The sequence below is a fragment of the Lissotriton vulgaris genome, chromosome 10, assembly GCF_964263255.1.
Source record: "Lissotriton vulgaris chromosome 10, aLisVul1.2, whole genome shotgun sequence".
NCBI classification, from domain to species: Eukaryota; Metazoa; Chordata; class Amphibia; order Caudata; family Salamandridae; genus Lissotriton; species Lissotriton vulgaris.
The window spans coordinates 167,209,172-167,232,236 of NC_141698.1; the positions used below are offsets into that span (position 1 = coordinate 167,209,172).

A 23,065-nucleotide genomic window follows, 5' to 3' on the forward strand; every position below is an offset into this window, starting at 1 on the left:
TACTTTGTATGTGTGCAGCACAGTTCAGAACACATGCAAAGTTGGAAAATACAGGACAAATAAAAACATTTCTCCTTTTAACGCCTACTTTACAGCGGCGTTAAACACTTTCTACTAATGTTAGTAGCTAGGGTTCAGCATCAAAAAGCATGGGTGGTTGCATGGAAACTACCATGTACCACCCATGTAATGCCCACTTGGCGCAAAGTAATGCAAATCAGCATTTCGCTGGGCTTTGCATTACTTTTCTATGCAAACCAATTAGCATTGTTTTGGTAATCCCCAAATAGGTTTAGTGTTGGGTTAGCATTACAGCAGCAATGCTAACCCCACACTTAACCTTTGTGAATCTGGGCCTGAGTTCTACTCCTGTGCATTGCTGTCCTTAACGTCCCTCCATCCACTCACTAAGCTGCATATGCCTTACAAAGATTTTGGTACATTAAATCAAATGATCCAGATGGCACACTTGATAAATATACAGCTAGGCCAGAAAGTTGTTTTTTTAAAGGGAAAGGGGTTTTCTCGGTGCTTATTCTCTATCAGGGTGAATACACACAGTAGAGGTCACTACACATCTTTTTATTTAATCTCTTTCCTCTTACAATAATGAGCAGAAACCTGAAGTTGCGTTCTCTTTTTATCTGTCTTTGCCAGAAAGAGGTGTAAAAGCCCCTGTTGCAGTTAGATAAATAGAGCATCATGCTAATTTTCTATTGTTATTTTGTAAATTCTCATTATTGGTCTGTCTGGATGTACTCACCTGACGCCATTCATTGATAGCTGCAGCAAGCAACTAACTCCCACTCTGAGAAGCACACCAGAGATCATGAAGTTGATGTTGTCTTTCATCTAGTGGAACTCTGGAAAAACCCTGCTACATAACTGTGGGCCAGATGTATGAACTTTTCATTTTGCGAGTCGCAAATTGTGACGTTTTGCGACTCACAATTTGCGTCTCACAAAATGGAATGCACAACATTGTCTCAGACACAGTTTGCGATTCCTAATTTGGTTGCAAAAGACTTGCCTCATCGATATTCATGAGGCAGACCGCAATATGCGAACCACTGGGAATGGCCGGCACTCACAGGGATGGTGGCCTGCTGGGGTCAGCTAACCGCCATGTCTGTGACTGCTTTTTGAATAATGCAAAAGAAACAGTTGATGGACGGAATGCTGGACAATGCAAACATTCACTCCCAGTCACAAGGATCTGGGTTTATTCCATCATTATTTTCCTCACCACACCACACCAGTTTGGACCCAGCGATATGCAAATCAGTTTTGAACCTGTTCCTAGTGGGAACAGTCCAGCCCGAACTACCAAGCCAGATCCTCCCTGGACTGGAAACAAGCATCCTGGGACCGGTTTAAGGGCATCATCCTTCTTCAGCCAGGCTAGCTTGAACCCAGTGGTGTAGTGAACACGAGACCCATATCTGGGCATAGCCTTCCCACTTAGGGTGACATATGCAAAAGAAACAGTTGATGGACAGAATGCCGGACAATGCAAACATTCACCACCAGTCACAAAAATCTGGGTTGAATCCATCATTCTTTTGATCAACACACAACCCCAGTTTGGACCCAGCATGTGCAAATCAGTCTTGACCCTGTTTCTTATGGGAACAGTTTAGCCCGAACTGCCAAACCAGGTCCTCCCTGGACCGGAACCAGTAAGCCTGGGACCGGTTTCAGGGCATCACCCTTCTTCAGCCAGGCTAGCTTGAATCCAGTGGTGTAGTGAGCACGGGGCCCACGTCTGGGCATACCCTTCCCCCTTAGGGCGACATATGCAAAACAAACAGTTGATGGACGGAATGCTGGACAATGCAAACATTCACTGTGTGTAAAAAAAGGAGGCATCCCCGACTAGAGTTCCTAAATCGGGATCAATAAAGTATTTGAAAAAACGAATATTTAGGAACATAGATTTCAAATGGACATACACTGACAACAAAAAGTTACTAACTATGGATTCACAAAACACATTAGAACATATTGTAAAAAAGGGGGTATTTTATTTAATAATGTGATTATTAAGGATCTGACTATTTAACATTCATTGTTTATCCAACTTAGATTCTCATAATAAGCACTATACCTTTATCATACATCACAAAACATTTTTATATAAAGATATACATTTCATAAATAGATTCAAGAGATACAAACAGTGATATATATATATAAGAATATATGGTGTTGATCAAAAGAGCATGGCTAAGAATGGTTGAACATTGCTACGCGCGTTTCGGCTATGAGCCTTCATCAGGAAGCCATGGTATATATTCCAAGTGTACCAATACGTTATTGCAGCAGCAATATACAATGATGGACTCTAGATGCACTTAAAGAGTTACACTAATGTCGCGGTGTGGCACAGTTTAAGGTGCAGGAGTTATATCTTTACTGTTGATAGGGAGAGTGGGATGTATCTGTACGTTGCTATCTTGTAATCATGTCTGTTCAAGGAACTTGGTAAAATATTACATTGCGTGACATGATGAGATACGGAACGGGTCACCGGGAGCGGGATATCACGATTCAGACTTAATTTCGAGAGGTTCACTCATTAGTGGTTCCTCGCTCCGGGTGAAGGTAAAAAAGGGCATTGCTTAAAGTGAGGTCCGTGGCGTCCTCCAATAGTGGGGGCTGGATTTCCGGTGTCTCAACAGCGGTCAGATAGCAACGTACAGATACATCCCACTCTCCCTATCAACAGTAAATATATAACTCCTGCACCTTAAACTATGCCACACCGCGACATTAGTGTAACTCTTTAAGTGCATCTAGAGTCCATCATCGTATATTGCGGCTGCAATAACGTATTGGTACACTTGGAATATATATCATGGCTTCCTGATAAAGGCTCATAGCCGAAATGCGCGTAGCAATGTTCAACCATTCTTAGCCATGTTCTTTTGATCAACACCATATATTGTTATATATATATCACTGTTTGTATCTCTTGAATCTATTTATGAAATGTATATCTTTGTATAAAAATGTTTTGTGATGTATGATAAATGTATAGTGCTTATTATGAGAATCTAAGTTGGATAAACAATGAATGTTAAATAGTCAGATCCTTAATAATCACATTATTAAATAAAATACTCCCTTTTTGTACAATATGTTCTAATGTGTATTGTGAATCCATAGTTAGTAACTTTTTGTTGTCAGTGTATGTCCATTTGAAATCTATGTTCCTAAATATTCGTCTTTTCAAACAATGCAAACATTCACCCCATCACAAGGATCTGGGTTTAATACATCATTCTTTTGCTCACCATACCCCCCCAGTTTGGATCCAGCCATATGCAAATCAGTCTTGCCCCTGTACCTTGTGGGAACAGCCCAGCCCGAACTGCCAAGCAAGGTTATCCCTGGACCTGAAAGAAGCATCCTGGGACCAGTTTCAGGGCATCACCCTTCTTCAGCCAGGCTAGCTTGAATCTAGTGGTGTAGTGAGCACGGGACCCACATCTGGGCATACCCTTCCTCCTTAGGGCAACATATGATAAATAAATAGTTGATGGACGGAATGCTGGGCAATGCAAACATTCACCCCCAGTCACAAGGATCTGGGTTTCATACATCATTATTTTGCTCACCGAACCCCCCCCCCCACCCCCCCCCCCCAGTTTGGATCCAGCCAAATGCATATCAGTCTTGACCCTGTTCCTTGTGGGAACAGCCCAGCCCGAACTGCCAAGACAGGTCCTCTCTGGACCGGAAACAAGCATCTTGGGACCGGTTTCAGGGCATCACCCTTCTTCAGCCAGGCTAGCTTGAATCCAGTGGTGTAGTGAGCACGCGACCCACGTCTGGGCATACCCTTCCCACTTAGGGCAACATATTAAACCCAGATCAGTTTACTGGGGGTGAGTGCTTGCAATGTTCAACACTCCGTCCATCCTCCCCTTTGGTTTTGCTTTGTTTGCCCTAGGTTGGCAGGGTATGCTCAGACGTGGGTCCCTTGCTCACTTTGCCACTGGATTCAAGATAGCCTGGATGATGAGGTTTATGAACCCGAAACCGGCCCCAGGATGCTTGTTTCCAGTTCAAGGAAGACATGGCTTGGCAGTTCAGGCTGGACTGTTCCCATGAGGCACAGGGTCAGACTGATTTGCATATGGCCATGTCTGAACTGGGGTGGTGTAGTGAGCTAAAGAATGATAATGGATTAAACCAAGATCAGTGCACTGGGGGTGAGTGCTTGCAATGTTCAACACTCCGTCCATAATCCCCTTTGGTTTTGCTTTGCTTTTCAAAAAAAGTAGTTTTTTTAATGGAGCTCATTTTCCTTAAAGGAAAACAAGATGCATTTAAAAAAGAATAATGAAACGTTTCTGTTTAAGTTTTTAAGAGCAGGCAGTGGTCCGTGAGACGACTGCCTGCCTTTAGAAATATTTTTGCATCTATTCACAAAAGAGAAGGACTCCTTCCTGTTTGTGAGTGGCTTACCACCTACTTGATGTAAGTAGTTAACTTCCAATGATTTGCAACTACAATTGCAGTCGCAAAACAATAGCACATACAAGACTCGCAAAATAGCATTTGTACATACCACCACCTTTTTTTGTGGTCGTATATATCTGGCCCTGTGTCTCTTACCTGACATGGGAGTTGTTGTTATGGAAAGGGTCAGCTTATGGTGGTAGTGAGCAAGCTGTGCTAAGTTAGGGGGGAAGTTGATAGCACAATGTTGTACTGTTGTGTTCTGCAAGAAACAGGATTTAGAGTCAGGATTCCCTTGCCACGAAAACAGATCTATGTGGGATACCTGCCATAACAAGTATTATGTGAAAATATAAGCACAAAATTAGAAATCAGTGATGGAAGCAGACACAGGCAATTGCAAACACTTGATAACATGAGCAGCTTGCACAGCCCCTCTAACAAATGTGAGCTTACGAACATCATTATTCTGGAAATAGTCATTGCCTTAGAGGAACTTAGAGCTTGTGATCAAATGCTCCTGCCTGTCCCCAAATTGGTTATATAAGCAAGTGCTGGTGCCCAGAAGAGAAAGCTAGTGAATGGCCCTATATGAATGTGTTCTGTTGCCATTTGTTAGAGCTGGGAGCAGTACAGTCCAGAAAGAATTAAAAGACCATTAATAAGACTACCTAACTGAGGTTCAGGCACAAATGTATTCTACTGGAGGGTTCTGAGACAGCGTTACTGGGTAGTGTGCAAGTTAGATTCCAGTGATCATTTGTTGGCTCAGGCCTTAACGGCACTGAAATATGCAAGCCAATGCAGTTGGTAGGAAATGACTATGTAGTGTACCTGCAAAGGCCTGAATGTTTTGATCATTTTAGAGATCTAAGCATTCTATGCAATGCAATGTTTACTCAAGCACCTGTTTAATATGATACAGAATGATTAAGATGCCATCTTTGTTGGCATTAATAGTAGAGTCATTGCAAGAGGTTGAATGGCCATCTTGGATAATGGATACAAATGGATTCGCAGTGCTAGCAACATAGCCACCTATAAACATTTGAAGATAAAGGGCAGTTAGGAATGTCTAAGAGAAGGGTTTTCCAGTTTTTTTGCAGAGGTCTGGAAAATGTCAGTTTCAGCAGATGTTGCTGATAATCTGAAACCGTTACTGCATAGATTTTAGGGACTTTTTTGCACAATATCATCTTTAGTAAATTTCTGTCCAAAATGTGTATTGCAGAGAAAAAAGCCTGTTTAGAGATGTTCAGTCAGAATTGAGAAATTAGGCAATTTGTCCAGAACTACAAAGCAAAGAAAGGAAAGGGATATATGCCGCATTATTTCTGGCCTAAAAGCTCACTGAAAATGTCATCCTTTCATGGACTCATAGAAGTGCCCAAATGCAACCTGTTGCTTCCTTTTATGATGGATCCTTCATAGGCTATTTATGGCTTTTCTGGTCCTTGGAGACTTTCCAAGTAATGCTGTCCATCACCATGTCTTGTGCTTTTCAAGGAATTAGCACTTGGTCTAGCGTCAGTTGTTCGCTTATTCAATATGGCTCTGGCATCCCTGGTGGCAGTGCAGCATGAGTGACAGTGCAAGTGCCTCCTAACCCTGATGATTAGATGTTTGCTGTTTCCGGGGAATGATTTCAAATTGATATGCATATGATGTCAAACCCCGCCAAACAACAACAAAATGATGCCTGTTTAACAACCATCTCTTCAACCGAGTGGATTTGTACCCTCTTGAGCCAAAGATTATAATCGCAAAATTGAATCAACAAGGATAGATTGTTAAAGTTTACATGAAATGAGAGAACTTTGAGCCTCTGGAGCACCAAATTGCTAAAGCTAACTACCACCGTATACAGTTTCCAGGCATAGCCAATTATTAGAAGGCTGGCTGGTTCAGTATCAACAGAAAAAAACGATAAAAGGTCGAGCACTGGCGAGGTTGGACCAAGCCATTGTGCTTGTTGGGAGAGAAGCTTGCACGGTAATTGAAATAATGGGATGGGTGGTTGGCTTGCCAACTGTGTCAGCTGCTATTTATAATAATAATAATAATAATCTTTATTCGGTTTTTTAGCAGTTGCAAAACCATAAAAGATAACATATTTATACAAACATTCAAAAAAAGTATGATTAAGTATGCAATTAAAAAATGAAAAAGTCAAGTTTTGCCAGCAATTTATATAGTATATGCGTTAGTACTTTGCTTTACAAATTGTTTCTGTGCCTTATAATACATTTTAAAAAATTTAGTACATGGTACACAGTGGATTCAGAGTCCAATGATTGGAGTGCCAACATAGCTGGACGACATTGTCTATAACCCCATTTTTTTAATAAAGGGATAAGCCATATCTTTCGGTGAGTGTGAAAAAACTTGCAAAAAAGTATTGTATGAATGGTGGACTGTTGAGAGTGTTCATCACAAGGACACAGATCCATCTGAGTGCTCCAGTTATTTTTTTCCGGAAATGTCACTAGTCTGAAAAATAGGTTCAGTCTGAACCTTGTTAGGAGCATCCTTTCATAAGTAGTGATCTCTAGGGTCAGATATGGCTGAATTTTCGGAGACTGCTGTATGATGATTGCGTGCATGACAGATTTTTTTGCAATCGATGAAGATAGTCTCAGGGAGTCCAAGTGGCTCAATGCAATTTGCTTTAGTTCTTTTTTGGACATATCTTTGAGTTTTTCTGGATTATAATAATATTGTTGAAGACCCAGATCATAAAAGAAACGTCTTACATAGGAGAGCCAGGCTATTTTATTGGCATGGTCCAACTCCATGACATCCTGTAAGATGCTTTTTGTCAGGCTATTTTCTTCAGACAGCCAGACTCTCCTCCAAAGCATGAGAGGTTGAATTTTGATTAGATCTTCAATATATGAGATTCCCAGTTCAATATGTGAGGCGTAGGTCGAGGTGCCTCGTGGAGTTGATAGGAGGAATCTCAAGAAGATGTTTTGCTCTTTTTGTATGGAGCCAGTATTTGTATGCCCCCAGATCCCTGCGCCGTATAGTGCGATGGCTTGGCACTTCACCGCATAGATCTGTAGCAGTTCCACTGGAGATCTTTTACCAAGCTTGTTTGAAAATGTCATCAGTGCCATGATCGCTCGTTTAAACAGAAGTCTCCTGGCCTCTACCGCCGCTTTCCAGTTTAGGGCGTCATCTATCATAATACCTAAGTAAGGATATTGTGAGGTTTTCTAAATTTTTTGGTCTTTCAGAAAGATGGACTTAATAGGTTTTCTTGCTCTACCGACCACCATAACAAAAGTTTTTTTAACATTTATATGCAAGTCCAAGGCGGCCATAAAGTCTGCATATTTAGATAGTGATTTCTGCAGTTCAATCGGAGTTCGGGCTAAAATGACTGCATCGTCTGCATAAAGCAGCGCGGGGATCGGGCGATCTTTTGCTTTTGGAAGGTCCCTCCCCTCTCAACATGTACTCTTCAAGGCCGTTTGTATAGAGTGAGAAGAGAAAGGGGGCCAGGACACAGCCTTGCCTCACTCCCCGCTCTACCCTAAATGGTGCCGTTAGTTCTCCTCTTGTCCCATACCTCACTCTCGCCGTGGCTTCGCTGTAGAGCTCCCTTAGGAAGTCCAAAAGAGGAGGATCTACACCCATTTCACTCAACAGCGACCAAAGCTTGGCGTGCGAGACACAGTCAAATGCGGAGGACAAATCCACATATGTCATATAAATGGTACCAGTTTTAGCGTGGGTATGTTTGGAGGTCAGCAGACTTAAATTTAGCGCTTGTTCGATGGTTCCAAAGCCCTCCCTGAAGCCGAACTGTAGGTCAGAAAGGATGTTTTTGTCTGCTTCCCATTGTTGCAGCTTTCCAAGGAGGACTCTGCCGACCACTTTGCCCAGGGAGTCAAGAAGAGAGATTGGTCGGTAGCACTTGACATCTTGTCGATCCCCCTTCTTGAAAATTGGGACCATTATAGATGATGACCATGAGTCTAACAGACCAAGTTTTGTTGTTGCTATGCAGGCTCTTGTGATAATTGGAGCCCAAAGGTCCGGAAGAAATTTGAAAAGGTCGGCTGGGACCCCATCAGGGCCAGGTGCTTTCCCAGACTTACTTGAGGATAGCGCCATTTCAAAGTCCTGTAAATCAACTTCCAGAGGTACTGGGAAGACGACTGGGTTGTTATTAAGCTGATGTGTTTCGCTGTTGGGTGTCAGTTGGAAGATTTTTGAAAAATGGTTCACCCATGTAGCCTCATCAATGGCCACGTCTATTTTTGGACCGCTGGAGTCAGTTAGGAAAGGGGATTTAACTATTTTCCAGAAAGCCTGGCTATCTCTCAAGAGAGCGCTCTCGTGCAAGGCGTTCCACAAGGATATTTTTAGTTCTTTTTTCCTTGTTTTTCTAGCAGTGTTGTACTCACGTCGAAGATCTTGGATCTTTGTTTTGTCTCTGTTTGGTTTTCCAAGTGCTTTCCTCAGATTGGTCTGTGTTTTGGTACAGTCTCGGTTAAACCAACCTGTGGTGTTTTTCTTATTTTGGTTAGAAGTTCTTGTTAAAAGTTTTTTAACATGTGCTATTATTGCGTTAAAATTTTCCAAAATTTGGTTTGGCTCCGCGTGGGGATCAAGGCAGGTCAATATGTTATTGTATGCAGAAGTAACTAAGCTTTTTGTAAGAATATTAGGATCTACTTTTTCCCATTTTATTGTTAATCCATTACTTTTACCCAGTTCAAGCCTGTTCTGTGTTAGCGTGTTAGCTATGTTTGCCATCAAAGATTTTTGTTGGCTCATTTGGAGCATTAGACTTAGTGCAGAATGGTCACTGAGATGATTTTCCAAAATTTTAATACTATTAATTTGAGCTTTCAAGTCTTCGGTAACTATTACGTAGTCCACCGTAGTCACGTGGCCCCTTCCTCTATAAGTAGGTTCTAATTTATTAGTTGACTGTTGGATAGGGTTTATAATTTGCATGTCCAACTCGGAGAGAATATTGTTCATTACTGGTCCCACTCCTGCGTGGATAAAGTGGATTAAGGGGTTGTCATGTTCGTCCACCATTCCACAGGTATCGTTGTTGGGGCAAGGATGTAAGTTAAAATCACCTCCCCAAATTACGTGGGCGTTAGCCGTTTTCTGTTTGGAGTGAGAGTGTTCAGTTATTTTCTCTCGTATTTGAGAGAGAAGGCTCACAAAGTTGTCATCCTCCAGATTGTTGTAGATGTTTATTAATGTGGTATATAGCTTTTTTCCTATAATGAGAGTAAGGATCTGGAAGTTCGAAAAGAGGTCTACCTTGAAGATCTTTATGTCAGCAATTGTGTTGGCCATGTATATTACCAGGCCCCCTTTGGGTCTACCTGAGGTGCTGGGGAGGGCGGGAGATATGAATGTTCTGTACCCCACAAGATGAAGGGGTGTCGTAGCCCAAGTTTCCTGTAGGCAAATAATTTGCGAGTCCTTCAAGAATGCGGCTGCCGAGCCATCCTCAATTTTGTTTCGTAGGCCAGGCACATTCCAAAAGATCACGGAAAGCTGAATGGGTGCATGTGCTAAAACAGTACTATTCGTTTGTGAGAGAGGTGCGGTAAAAGGGAAAGGTGCCGAGGTTACAAGTGTGGGCTCCGGGGATTTAATTTTTGGTCAATCGACCATTTCCAGGCCGCTAAACCGGTTCGTGGTCGGGATGCCTAGCCAGTTTTGCCCATTGAGGGTGTCTCCATAGTTAAGTCCGAACGGTTGGTGGGGTGGTCTCTCCCACTGCTCCCAGTTTCTGAGTCTATTTTGTGGGCCCATAGTCTGCCATGGTGCTTCTCTCTGCTGGTAAATCTGATTTGATGGGCACCAGGAATTGGCGGGGTCGTTGTAACGCATTGGGCCAGTAACATCTAGCTCCCATGGCTGCGGGATTGGTTTCCGCCAGATGTTGTTGGTGTTGCGTGTATAGTTGTTATTATTATACCTCTTTGGGTAAAAATAAGACAGCGGTCTTGTTACAATCCCCCCTGCGGAGTTGTTATATTCCCAGGAGCAGATATATTCAGCTATGCTGGGGTCCTCGAACGTAATTACTATGCAGTCTCCCCGGATAGATTTTTTCTTATAGCCTACCTACGGGGTCCGGCATACTGATGTTATTTTTGTTTTCCAAGGTGGCGGGACGGGCGGTTTGTATTTAGCCAATACTGGACTTTGTTCTTTAGTGACCAGTTGGGTTCCGTCCCCTCGCCTGTGAGTTCGGGGACCCCCGTCATCACTACCACATATGGAGAAGCTGCAGGTGGCAAGTTAAAGGTAGATTTTTGTTCAGTTGTCTCTTTCGGGGCCCCTTTTGTTTTTGGAGGATTTGTGTTTGTTGTGAGAGGTGTTTTAGAGACAGGTGTGTTTATGATTGGAGTATTTACGGTTGGTGTCGATTGGGAGCTGGTTTGCGGGGGAATAACCAGAGGCTTAGGGGTTGGCTTTTGTGCAGTGGGAGGGTTTGTTGGGACTGTTATTTTGGTTTGTTTTTTGGACTGCGGGAGAGGTAAGGTTACAGGTTTCTTAGGTACTGGAAGAGTGGTTAATGGATTTGAAGGTGGTTTAGTATGAGGTTGTGGGGGTATAGGTTTGAGAGAGCCAGTAATTTTTACTAGTTGACTCTCTATGTTGCTAAGTCTAGATTCTAGCGGACGAATATAGGAATTTAAGAGAGAGGCTATCTCTTTAATTAGCCTTGCTGATTCTTTTTGTCTACCTGAATATTGTGGGCTTGAAGGGTCTGGGATAGATGATACTTGGAGGTCGTGTGGTAAATGATGTATTGTTACCATATTATTAGTTGGGGGAGCGGGATGATTGGATATCGCTGCCGAGTTTGTATCACTTACCAAAATTGGGTGTTCGGTTGCTGTGGAATTTACAGTGTGGTCTGGATTTTTCTTTGCATTCCGTTTCTGTATGGCTCCCTCCCGCCTCCCTCTCATTTGTCTTGTTTCTTCAGGTGTAGGATCAGGGAAGATATCAGGGGTCTTTTCGAGGTCACTTTCTGTAAAAGTTACAGATATTTGAGATGCTGAAAGATCAACATTATTTGGGAGGCTTAATCTATTTGAGTTCACCACAGTTTGGGTTGCGGGTGGCTGTACTTCAGGATCGACAAGCAATTGCCAGTTCGGTGGAAACTCTACCCTCGATTAGGCTTATGCTCTGATCAATAAAAGTATTTGCTTTGGCCAAGAAGTCATCCATAGGACCTAATAATTTTTCTCCTATTCCATTCTTTTTTACTCTTTTCTGCTTGGTGGATCTCGTGTTCATTTTGCCACGAGTGTTTGCGATGGCATGAGGCTATGCTGCCTGTCCGGATATAAGAGAGCTAGGAAGGTGATGTATACCTGTGTTGAGTTAACCAGGGTGTAGTTATCAGGGGGGTGGGCCGGACCGGACTCTCCCGTTCTCGAACGGCCTCAAATGGCCCGCTCTTTGCCCGGTCTTCGCCCCGGACTTCGACCCGCGCGCGTCCCGCGATGCGCGGTCCTGGTCGCGTTTTTATGGAGTGAGGAGTTGTATGGGCGGGGCACTGGAAGGGGGCGCGGCTCTCACGGGAAGAGGACCAGATGGAGATGGTGTATGCTGGTCCTCGCAGTCCCGGGGCCGGCGCCTCGTCCTCCTCTGCAGCCTCGCGTTGGTCAGGGTCTCCCAGCAGCACTTGGATGATGATTTCCCGCTACTCCTGTAGCAGGGACAGCTAGAACAAGGCTTCTGATCGTCGGTGGCAGAAAGTTAGATCCACGAGTGGCACCCGCACAGCGGGTGCCACGAGAAGTTATAGCGATTCGCTGGGGCCGGGGCACTGGAAGGGGGCGCGGCTCTCACGGGAAGAGGACCAGCTGGAGATGGTGTATGCTGGTCCTCGCAGTCCCGGGGCCGGCGCCTCATCCTCCTCTGCGGCCTCGCGTTGGTCAGGGTCTCCCAGCAGCACTTGGATGATGATTTCACGCTACTCCTGTAGCAGGGACAGCTAGAACAAGGCTTCTGATCGTCGGTGGCAGAAAGTTAGATCCACGAGTGGCACCCGCGCAGCTATTTACCATCCTCAGTTCCCTACTACTTATGCAGTGCAATGCACTTGTGTCCTTCACCAGATCTATGAGCTCTAGGGAGACCAATGGATACATATTTTTATATTTGAACTGATTGTGCTTCTCTCATCTGTCAGTTTCCAGACTCCATCTCCACAAGTACAAGAACAGGTAAAACCCTTTCATTATGTCTTGGAGCATTTTCTATGCACCTGTTCTAGTCAAGGCACTAACACAGGCAAACAGGAAGAGACTGGAGATGATACTGGCAGCCCCTATTGGACCTTAGGAACATTTGTTGTTTTTTTCTCAAGTTTGTGAACAGGGCCATTTTTTGAGGTTTTCACTGTCCCTTCCCCTCTCATCAGCTTCTACTTTCAGCTTGTGATAGGGCACCTTCACAAAGTCGGCTGGAAATTAAACGATCAGATGGAAATAGTATTCCATAGAAGTCAAAGTGCGTATTTAACAGCTCCATAAAGCCTCCCTACAAAACTACATGTGTGCCATTGGATATAGTGTTCCTCATAGTGCATTAGAAATGTCTTCATCCATGTGATTGTGATTCGATGCATTTCCCGGCATTCCTTACTGGTGTTTTTTTCTGAGATTTGCTCGATCTTTGTTCAGATATCTGTGGTCTTTAATTAAGTGCATGAAGTTTCATTGTTCAGAATTCTGAAGTAGGCAATACACTGATATTGTTGTAGTATCTACGGATTTGCTTGCACCAACTCACCCATTTTATCTTGCCCACATGCATGATACAAAAACAAACAATTGATATGGTAAAAGGGCATGATGAAGAAGATTTTAAGTACTTCCCAGCCCAAAGTGGGAGTGCATTGTGGATGGACCCATATATTTCTGTTGCATGAACACCTGTCCAGGTGCTCACTGTGTCACTTTCTGGGGTGCTCAAAATCATGTTACAGAAAGCAGAATTTATTAGCATTCAATAAACACATTCCTAAGTGTCCAATGAACACATAAACCAAACCCATCAATATATGTAACTTCTCATCCAAGTGTCTCTGAATATCATTGCCCAGTGTTGTAGGTTACAGTGAGGCAGTGGAGGCTATTGAAGTTAGGGCTTCGTGGACATTAATCCCTTCTTTGAATGAACTAAGGGGCATATTAGCAAGAACCTCGATAAAATTATTGACATTTTAGCGGCAGGAAACTGCCGCTAAAACGGCGATAATGGGCTTGCTAATATGCGTTATAGAATTCCATTAGAAGCCCAGGTTAGATGTCCTGCAGTTTCTTGCCGCTAAAACGACTATCATTTTAACGAGGTTCTTGCTAATGTGCCCCTAAGTGAAGAAGTGAAGGAGTTTATCTCTTTGTGAAAAGTTGGGGGTCTCCCTGTGAGGAGTATTTTGAAGGAAAAAGGACACTATGAGACATTCTACAGCACAACCTTCACATAATTTGAGAAAAATGCAAAGATTCTGAAGGTGTACTCAACAATTGCCAATCAACCACTTCATGACGAGTGATAGTACTCATCCTCTCACAGAAAAACTTGAAGGAAAAATAGTAAAACTGTGAATTTTTCAATGTAATTTCCCCCAATAGTTAAACAATGACATACATAAATTACAGGCATTAAAGAAAATCTGGTTTTGAAAGCACTTATAGCCTATCAAAAAATAGAGAACTTGTTCACTACATTTCCACTTTTAGCCCCTTCCTGGTAGACTATCAGTCGTACATTATGGCTTAGACTCTACATGCAACAGACAAAGTCAACACATACTAGGTTCTACAAAGCTCGCCACCACAAGCCCTAGACAGCTCAGCGAGACAAACCATACAGGTGTACACTACTGTTTATTAGGTCTCGCCTCTCAATGTGCATGCGCATTGAGTGGAGCGAGACTATAGGGGCTTAAACAAGGTTTACCTAGACTGGCAAGCGCATTGACCTAAAATGCGCGTGCACATCATCAAATCGCCATCTGTTCCCCAGCAGCACTCCTCCCACACCTTTGAAGTGAAGCTTAGCTTCACTTCAAAGGCCCCTGCTGCTTCACACTATTCACGGCCGCCAGGCCGTTTCTCTTCCTCATCGCTGCTCTCCCCGCTCCGCCCCCTGCTGTGGCCGTGTCGCATTTCTCCTCCCTCCTCCCCACAGCAATGCCCTCTGTCTTGTTCTTGCTGCCTCCTAACTCATTGGAATTGCCAACACATCAGTTACCTGCACGTCGTAGGCTCACGGGCCAATCGCCGTTTCTTTACAATGTCCCTCTTCAGAGGTTGCGTGGGAGAATTATTTTTATTGTTTTAATTGATGTTTTCTGCTGCCGCAAACTGTGCCATCTCAGCCCACAGCAGGAGGCACGAGCCCTGTTTTCTTTAATGAACACGGCGCCCAACAACATTTTTAACATGAGCACAGGTCTTAACAACTCTCACGCCGGGTATCCCTTCCCTATTCCATTCGACTCTGAGCCTGCCCACCCTCCCTTCCTTCCCTATCCCGTGTCATCTCTCCGAATCACAAGCGGCTGCCTGCCTGCTCCTCCCCTAATTATTCACGGCCGGCCGGCCGTACTTTCACTTTCACGGCCGGTAGGCCGTGTCTCGTTTTATTTTATATTCATGGCTTGTTTTTGTTTGCAAAAAGCGTGATCCGCCTCTAACCAATGGATGGCTGTATTGAACTGCAGCGCTATGCTATGAAAACATCCCTGGAATGCACCACAGCCAAAGGCCTAGTGACAGTTCATCGTAGAAATTCGATGGGCTTGTGTAGCAAGTTTTCCTAAAGCTACTAATGCCACTGTGAGAGATTTCTTTACTTGAGTCACCGGCAGGGGTGCACTTGACCATTTTACCAGGTGCCTCTTGTGTGTAAGTGTAGCCGAGTGTGTTTTGTCATCGCCCATTGCTGAAGCTACCTTTCAAACGGCCTAGGTCATGTGACGCCTTTATATCGGCCTAGATAATTAATTTACATTCATCGTATGTAAAGGAATATTGACTCAGTAAAGGCTGATAACTGAAGACCGGTACGTCGTGTATAAGTGGCAATTCCCTCTTGCCTTGTGAATAAACGACTGCCACTTGTTAGCACTGCTGTAAAATTATCAAAAGGACAGTACTGGCGTGCACGTCTTGATGTTCCTGTTTTGCTTTTGCCAAGGCAGGTTATATCACGTCACCAGCATTTCATGTAGCACGCATCGGTCATATGCATGGCCTCGTAGCATTTTCGAAGCCTGGTCGGCTTTTTCACAATTGTGGAGTCTCTCAGTGGCAGGGGTCATGGTGATATGGTGTCATTGTGTGTGGTCAGTGTAGTGTTTTGTTTAGTGATGGTTCGTATTGTTTTTGTGCAAGAAATATGATGCATCTGAACCTGGAAGGAGTGTTTGTAGTGTATCTTGTCAATGGATAAAATAGAATGTTGACGTGTGTCTTGTTTCAAGAGGGTGAACAATTGTAAATTGCCCAGCATGTTCAAAGCGTTGTGGAAAACTCTGTTCACGCGGGATGCAGCCACTGTTGAAATGCGTTGTTAACGCGTTTTTAATCAATTAATACATGTTCAATGGATAAAATAGGATGTTGACGTGTGTCTTGTTTCAAGAGGGTGAACAATAGTAGATTGCCCAGCATGTTCAAAGCGTTGTGGAAAAATCTGTTCACGCGGGATGCAGCCACTGTTGAAATGCGTTGTTAACGCGTTTTAATCAATTAATACATGTTCAATTGATAAAATAGGATGTTGAAGTGTGTCTGCTATAGGTGTCACATTTGCGAAAGTTATAACTATTGGCATTGTAAATGACAAAGCTATTAATTTAGCTATTTTAAAAAACAACACATAAATAAAAAAATGTCATTTATAAGATCAATAGCTCAAACTTTCCTAATGCGAGACCTATTGCATTTCCAATGCTTGTTTATAAAGAGACTGCATGGTCAAACTGCAGATAGATGTCACCAATATCACATGCTCGGGGCTAGGAAGGCACCAGTTCTAACATAATAAAATACAGGAATGACAGCAATAAAGCCCACAAAATATTTTTCTCTTAAGGTAGAGAGGCATATCGCCTGGCATGCTCACAATATGTCACTAACAGGTGAATATTATGTCAATATCACCAGCATGCTCCAACATATGTCCATAATATGCCATTACTGTGCCTTTAGTTATGTTACAGTTGTCTCGCACATACCTACCAATGCCTCCAATATGTTATCAATAATCCACTTTTGGCAGGGATAAACACTTTTACTGGCAGCCAAACACAGACACATTTAGTCACAATTAGTTTTAGTCACACTGACTTGAGTTTGGGCAGCATAATGTAATTCATTTAGATTAGACAGTATTAACCAGTCTAAATCATTTAGATTAAACAGCAAAAACCAACTATATATATTGTACTGTTGCACAGATGTTGCTGGTATTCCAATTGCAAGCATTCATCTCGTAAAAAATGCAATGGTAATCTTAGTCTAACTCGAGTAGACTAATGTTCCATGAGGGATTTGGGATCCAACACGAAAGGTTAAAGTGTACAGTGCCCACCCATGCTTAATTTCTTCTGCACAATGCACCTCTATGGCACCACCTCTCCTTATGTGAATCAAGGGCTATTAAAAGGTAATCCCTCTGTAATGATATCACCCTGCCAAAGAAATTCTTCACATAGGCATATCCACAGGACTGGCCTGTGACTTACTGACTGACTGAGCCTCAATTGGACCTCAGATAAGGCAGTCAGACCCAGATGTATCACAGAAGTAATGTTTTTCATAAATAAATGATGGTAACATTATCAAACAGGCTTGCAGATCTGTGGGGCGCGGCCCAGGCCCCCATATACACAACCCACAACTGCAATGAGTCTGCATATACACACGCAAAGACTGGAACCAGACATATGGTCGAATTTGCAGCTTGTATTTTATGCTACTATTGCAACGCTGTTGCACGTAAGCACCACCACCCTTGCCGAAGCTGAGAGTCCACCACAATTGATCAAATCACTCATATTGCAAACATTAAGGTCCGCATTTTAGTTCGCCTGCAAATTCTATCTTCGGTACGAACTACTATTGGCACCCAATATGGGTCGAATATCTCTGATGCAAATTGATCATGCTGCAGGTATTTGCAGTTAAAACCTGGTGCAGTTCGTTTGGATATTTTGGGCAAATTCCAGGGTTACCATTTCAACAATTTTAATTGACCGCCCTCTAGCAATCAGGACTGGAATCTGTGGTTAGGCCAATCTTATGGGCTGCTAGTGGCTATTCAGAATAGTGGCAACTTGTCATAAACTCTTGATGGCTCTACTGTAATGGTAGGGCTGTTGTCTTGCAGCACTTTACTGTACCGCTTTCCTTTTCTCTACCTGTGGGTGCTGAAATTAATCCAGAATATGGAAGTGTCAACCAATGGTATGCTTTCAAGTCTAGCAGGGAATATATTTTCTACTCCACTTTGTACACATTTTACACCAATCTCCCAGCTACTTTTACAATGCTCTATTGCTTCCCAGTCCCAAAACATCCACACATTGCAACAGTTAAATGAATAAATATGCATATCAAATGCAAACAGTTGTAGAGTGTGGGAAAAATAAATGGATTGATAAATAGATGGATCAACATATATGCCCATTAGAATGACGAATGAAGAAATAGGCAATGGAATATTAATGTATATACATATATCTATTTAGATGACATGAAATACATTTCGAGCAGTTGGACCTATTGGTGTTACCAATTTGGTGCAAAAAACACACATCTATCTTACCTGGGTCATTAAACTCCACCATTGTGTATGTGCGCACACCACATGGGAACTTTTTTAGTATTCTGTCCAGAAGCCAGCTATTGACCACCTTAAGCTGCTGAAAGTCATCATACATAGAGCCCGTGGTATCAACCAAGTACGTCAGAGAAGATCCCTCTGAAGATTGAAAAATGTTAATATGTATTTAATTAGTTTCTTAAAAGACAGCATCATCAAATCTGTCATAGAAATTATATTATTGAATTCTTATCTAAGAGGTTCTGTGATCCTTTATAAATGTACATATTTCTTATTCTGTTGAAAAAAGATAGCAATGTACAAACGTAAATATTTTGCCAACTATTCGTCCATAGTATAGCAAATGTGAGCTTTGAAGTGCATTTCTGGTCTACAAAAAGCCGAATTTAAGATTGGAATACTAGAATCTTAATTAACAGAATAGGAATTTTGGATTTTCTGACCACAAATTACACTTATTACCATTAAAAAAAAATCTGCTTGCTTACAGGATTTCTATGAGTAGTATGTGTGCAACTAGAAGTGGGAACACTCACTTTGTCAGACCCCCCGCTGTAGGTTTCTCACACGCATTATGCATGGTCATTCCCACAGTGGAAGCACTTGTAAATATGCCCCTACAAAATCTACGAATATATGTGGTTCCATAGCGGCAGAACAGTGATATTGGTTTGTATGGGGCACATGCATCATTGAAAATTGCATTCGCAAATGGTGCGAATTGCAAAAATTGTCCGTTTGGGAATGCAATTTGATCTTTTGGGATGCATCATAATTTTTGTACTTTTCGCAATTTAAGAAATCGCAAAATTGCGATTACTTGAATTGCGATTGCATTTAAGGAATCTCAAATTCCTATGGGCCTCTAGGCCCATAGGAATGAATTGGGAGGTATTCCTTAATTGCAATTCGCAATTTACGAGTCGCAATTAAGGAATTTTAAGAAATCGCTATTTTTTTAGCGATTTCTTCATGCATAGCCATTTGCGATTCCTTATTAGCGAATCCTTATTTTTCGCTAATAAGGAATCACAAATGGCAATGTTGATGCATGTGGGCTTATATTTTAAGTATATTTTCCAGGTAGAGAATATCATGAAAAATGAAGCTGCCTCATTTAAACTCAAATTTACAATTTGCTGTTGGACATGCAGTCTTTTATCCCTTAGGCAGCTCCTGCCTCCAGCGAAGGTGTCCCTTCAGAAAAATAAAACACTAACGCCTGTTCGACCATGCCAGGTGGTAGGGCAGACTTCTTCCAACTTTACCCGAAGACAGTCAGTCAAAGAAAGGGTATCTTTGTGGGGAAAAGATAACTGATCTATCCACGCTGTATGTTGGACCTCTCCCAGTGGGTGAAAAGTTTATGGTCCTTTGCTATCTCACACTACCATACTTGTCTTGATTTTTCCAGACAGAATTAGCACAAGTACAATGGCCATAGAGGGCCACCTTAAGCAGGGCTTCTCTTCTGATACCAACTTCACAGGTGTGGGGCTTTCTGAAGAGTTTTTTTTAGCATTAATGTAGGCAACGACTTTGCCACCAGGAACACTAAACTGATTACCTACCTCGTAACTGAAGTAGGGTAACCGAGAGGGGTGCTAATGGTACATCTGTCAATATTTGGCCATGTCTTATTTCCACTAATTTCAACTGGCTTCTTAAATACACATTACCAACACATTTATTTCTGGGGATTGTCCAGTCCGTGGACAATCTAAGCAGCAAGAAGGGAGTGGGTGGATGAAGCATGGAACTCTACAATTTTCATTTAATTCTTTGGGAAATCTTGGACATTTTATGATCACCCTTGAAGTCAGAAGTCTGTGCAAATCCTATTAAGAAATATACAATTCATAAAAAAGCACAGAGGAGGAGGAAGTTAGCAACTGGTGAATAGTTAACCAGATCCTGCTGATCTGATTTGCCTGATGATGCAATAAAGTAACGGAATGTTGACCATTTCATGGGGTTTGGGAAGACTAGTGTAGTGGGAACGCCGTGAAGGTGATTTAAGTGGAATGATGGCACTTAGATATGAATGGTAGAATAATCCATTTATTAAAGTAGCTGAGTATAAAAGTGCATGCAGCTCAGCGGCAAACTGCTGGTACAATGAAAAGATAACAATACAGTTGTATTCATGACATTCTTATTACATACATATAATTCTAATCATGGAATATCTTAAAGAGATATTCACATTACTGCAACTAGCAGTTGCTGTCATGTTGGTATTTGCTATCCTGTCTTGCCAAGGTTGGTCGCACTATGAAACTTGATAGCAATAAACTTAGTGCAAGGAATTCGATGGTGAGAGGTTCTTTCAGCAACTACAAGAAATTAATTTGGATTTCCGCTCTGGAGTGATTTTTTGAATCACATATAAAAAGTCAAGTGTCATGAAACTAGTGGGTTACAGGTTCCTCTGAAGCCTGACGTGAAAGGCATGTCACTGTTGAATGTGCTACATTAGCAGCTAAGTAAGTCATTTCACATCCTGACTGATAAGCAAGTAAAAAAGTCATGCAACTTAAACTGGGTTATAAATTCACTGGACTGCTGATGACTGAAGGTCTTTATTGAAAAACAGTGCCATTGGGATGTTTTTGAAAATTGAAATATGCCTATCTGATTGGAATACCAACATCTGTGATGTCCTGAAAACCCCCACAATAACTGATGAAATGGGCCACAACTAAACAAACCCTACACGAGTGGTTTCAGGTTTGGCATGTTGAAACTAAAGATTCGATGAGGTATAGTGCAAATGAATTGAGTAAGGCCACAAAGGAGCAGTTTCAGAGTGGTAGAACAATTGCTAAGACTTCTAGGCGGAAGAGGCACATCAATGTCTTCCTCTTCTTCATTGTAGACGTGTCTTGACAGGTAGCAAGATACTGAGTTGTGCTAGGTAGATGTTGGAATGAAAAGGGAAGCAGAAAAATAGGCCCAGAGTACACGTTATTAGGAAACTTTTATCTGGAGTATTGGATTCTAATGTGAGATCTACATCAGCGAATTCACATAGTTTTCATTATTTTCATTTCTGTGGCCAGCATCATTCCAATACATAAGGATTTTTGCTACATTTGAAAAGCAAAAGAGTTGGCCTTCAGCATATAAATGTGACAATGTACTGCAAGCATCTTGTGCCACCACAGCGTGACCAGTGTTTTGCATCAAGGAAAAATTAAAAAGGATTGAAGAGAGAGCTAGTAGTGACACACTCTCTTTATGCCTATACAATTGCAGTGAAACCAGATCATTATTTTAAATGCAGTGTTTTTGACGGAGATGTGGCTGCAAGTACCAAGTGGTATCATAACCAAACTTTTCTTCCATTATAAAGCAAGAACAACTGGCAAATAAGACATTATTACACACCGTTATGCAATGTACCTGTTAAGGATTCACATCCAGTATACATGGAGCTTAAAAAGGTTTCTGGATACACAGATGTTGCAGTAGGTAAATCTGGTGGGATAAAAACAAAAATGTAATGCACATTTTTTATCATTCAAAATACAAAATAATATTGGGGTAACATCTTTAACAAGTGCATCCTTTCATGGGTGTGGAGCATGTGATCCTTATTCTTTTTCATTAAAATGTGCTCTATTTTTTACAATTTAGTTTGTGATTTTTTATTATTGGTGTTTTGTCTTTTATTACTGCTCAAGCACTGCATAAATACTTTACACATTACCTAAGTTAAGACTGACTGCTTTGTGACAAGCTACTATAAGGTTAGGCACAGGTTAATTTGGAGTTTGCTCGTGACCTCGCCCTGAGAAAAATTGTAGTTGCTGCTTGAGTAGGGTTTGACCCTCCTCAGACAGTAACCCAATTTCATACCGCAAGTACCCAGGGGTTGGGTTAAAGAGGGAGGAAGCCTGACCTGCCCTTGAAGTTTCTGATCAAGAGACCAGCCAACTAGCCCTTGGAGTTACTCTGGTGGTCCTGTGTTTGAGATGCAGGTTCAGTCCTTTTCACCGAGGCAGGAGGGCAGCAGGGCAGCACAACCGGGCAGCAGAGTGGTAGTCCTTCATGCAGCAAAGCAGCACAGCAGTTCTTCTACTGAGTTTTCCACAGGTTCAGATGTGTACCAAAGCGTTAGTGTCTGAGGTCCAATATTTATACCTGGCGCCCACATTGAAGTAGGAGAAACTTCCAGAGGTTTCCATCTACCAGAGGTGCGTGGAATTACCTGCCTCCCTACACTGCTCCCAGGTTATCTGGTGTCTCAATAGACTAGTTTCAACCCCCTTTGGGAGACTGCTCAGGCAGTCCTTGTGATGTGCAAGTGTGGTAGGTGACTGTCTCCCCTCCTTGTTATCTCAGAGTGGCCTACCCTGCCATCACCCAGCTTCCCTTTGTCTCACTGTTTGTGAAAAATACACAAAAAACAACTACCAACCACACCTAGTCATGTGGACCAGGATACAGGCAGCAGGCACCAATTGGAGGGACAGGCAGGGACAGGAAAGTTCCAACAATCTAAAAAGTGTCATCTTCTGAATTGTGACTAAAAGTCCAACTTTACCATTAAAGAGGGCTTTTAATTACAATTCTTTAGACACCAAACTTGACCTATATACCTGCTCCAACACAGTAGCAAAACACAAATTTAGGAGTTGTTCACTACTACAACAAGTAAAACTTAAAATTACATGTCCAATCTTTTAAATACAGTGCGCCCAGCCCTCTGGGCTATATAAGGCCTATC

At 42.4% G+C, this 23,065-nt stretch overlaps 1 protein-coding gene across 1 annotated transcript in view; it reads right to left on the reverse strand.

Annotated features, from left to right (window-relative positions):
- The window catches only part of LOC147684908 (uromodulin-like), a 294,138-nt gene extending 272,328 nt beyond the window's left edge, over positions 1 to 21,810 (reverse strand). Inside the window, exons 1-2 of the mRNA XM_086939736.1 lie at positions 21,739 to 21,810; positions 18,316 to 18,471 (exon numbers count right to left, since the gene is read on the reverse strand). Coding sequence (XP_086795862.1) covers positions 18,316 to 18,471; positions 21,739 to 21,766 — 184 coding nt within the window. The 5' untranslated portion in view covers positions 21,767 to 21,810. The remainder of the gene's footprint in view (positions 1 to 18,315; positions 18,472 to 21,738) is intronic.
- Between the last annotated feature and the right edge of the window lie 1,255 nt (positions 21,811 to 23,065).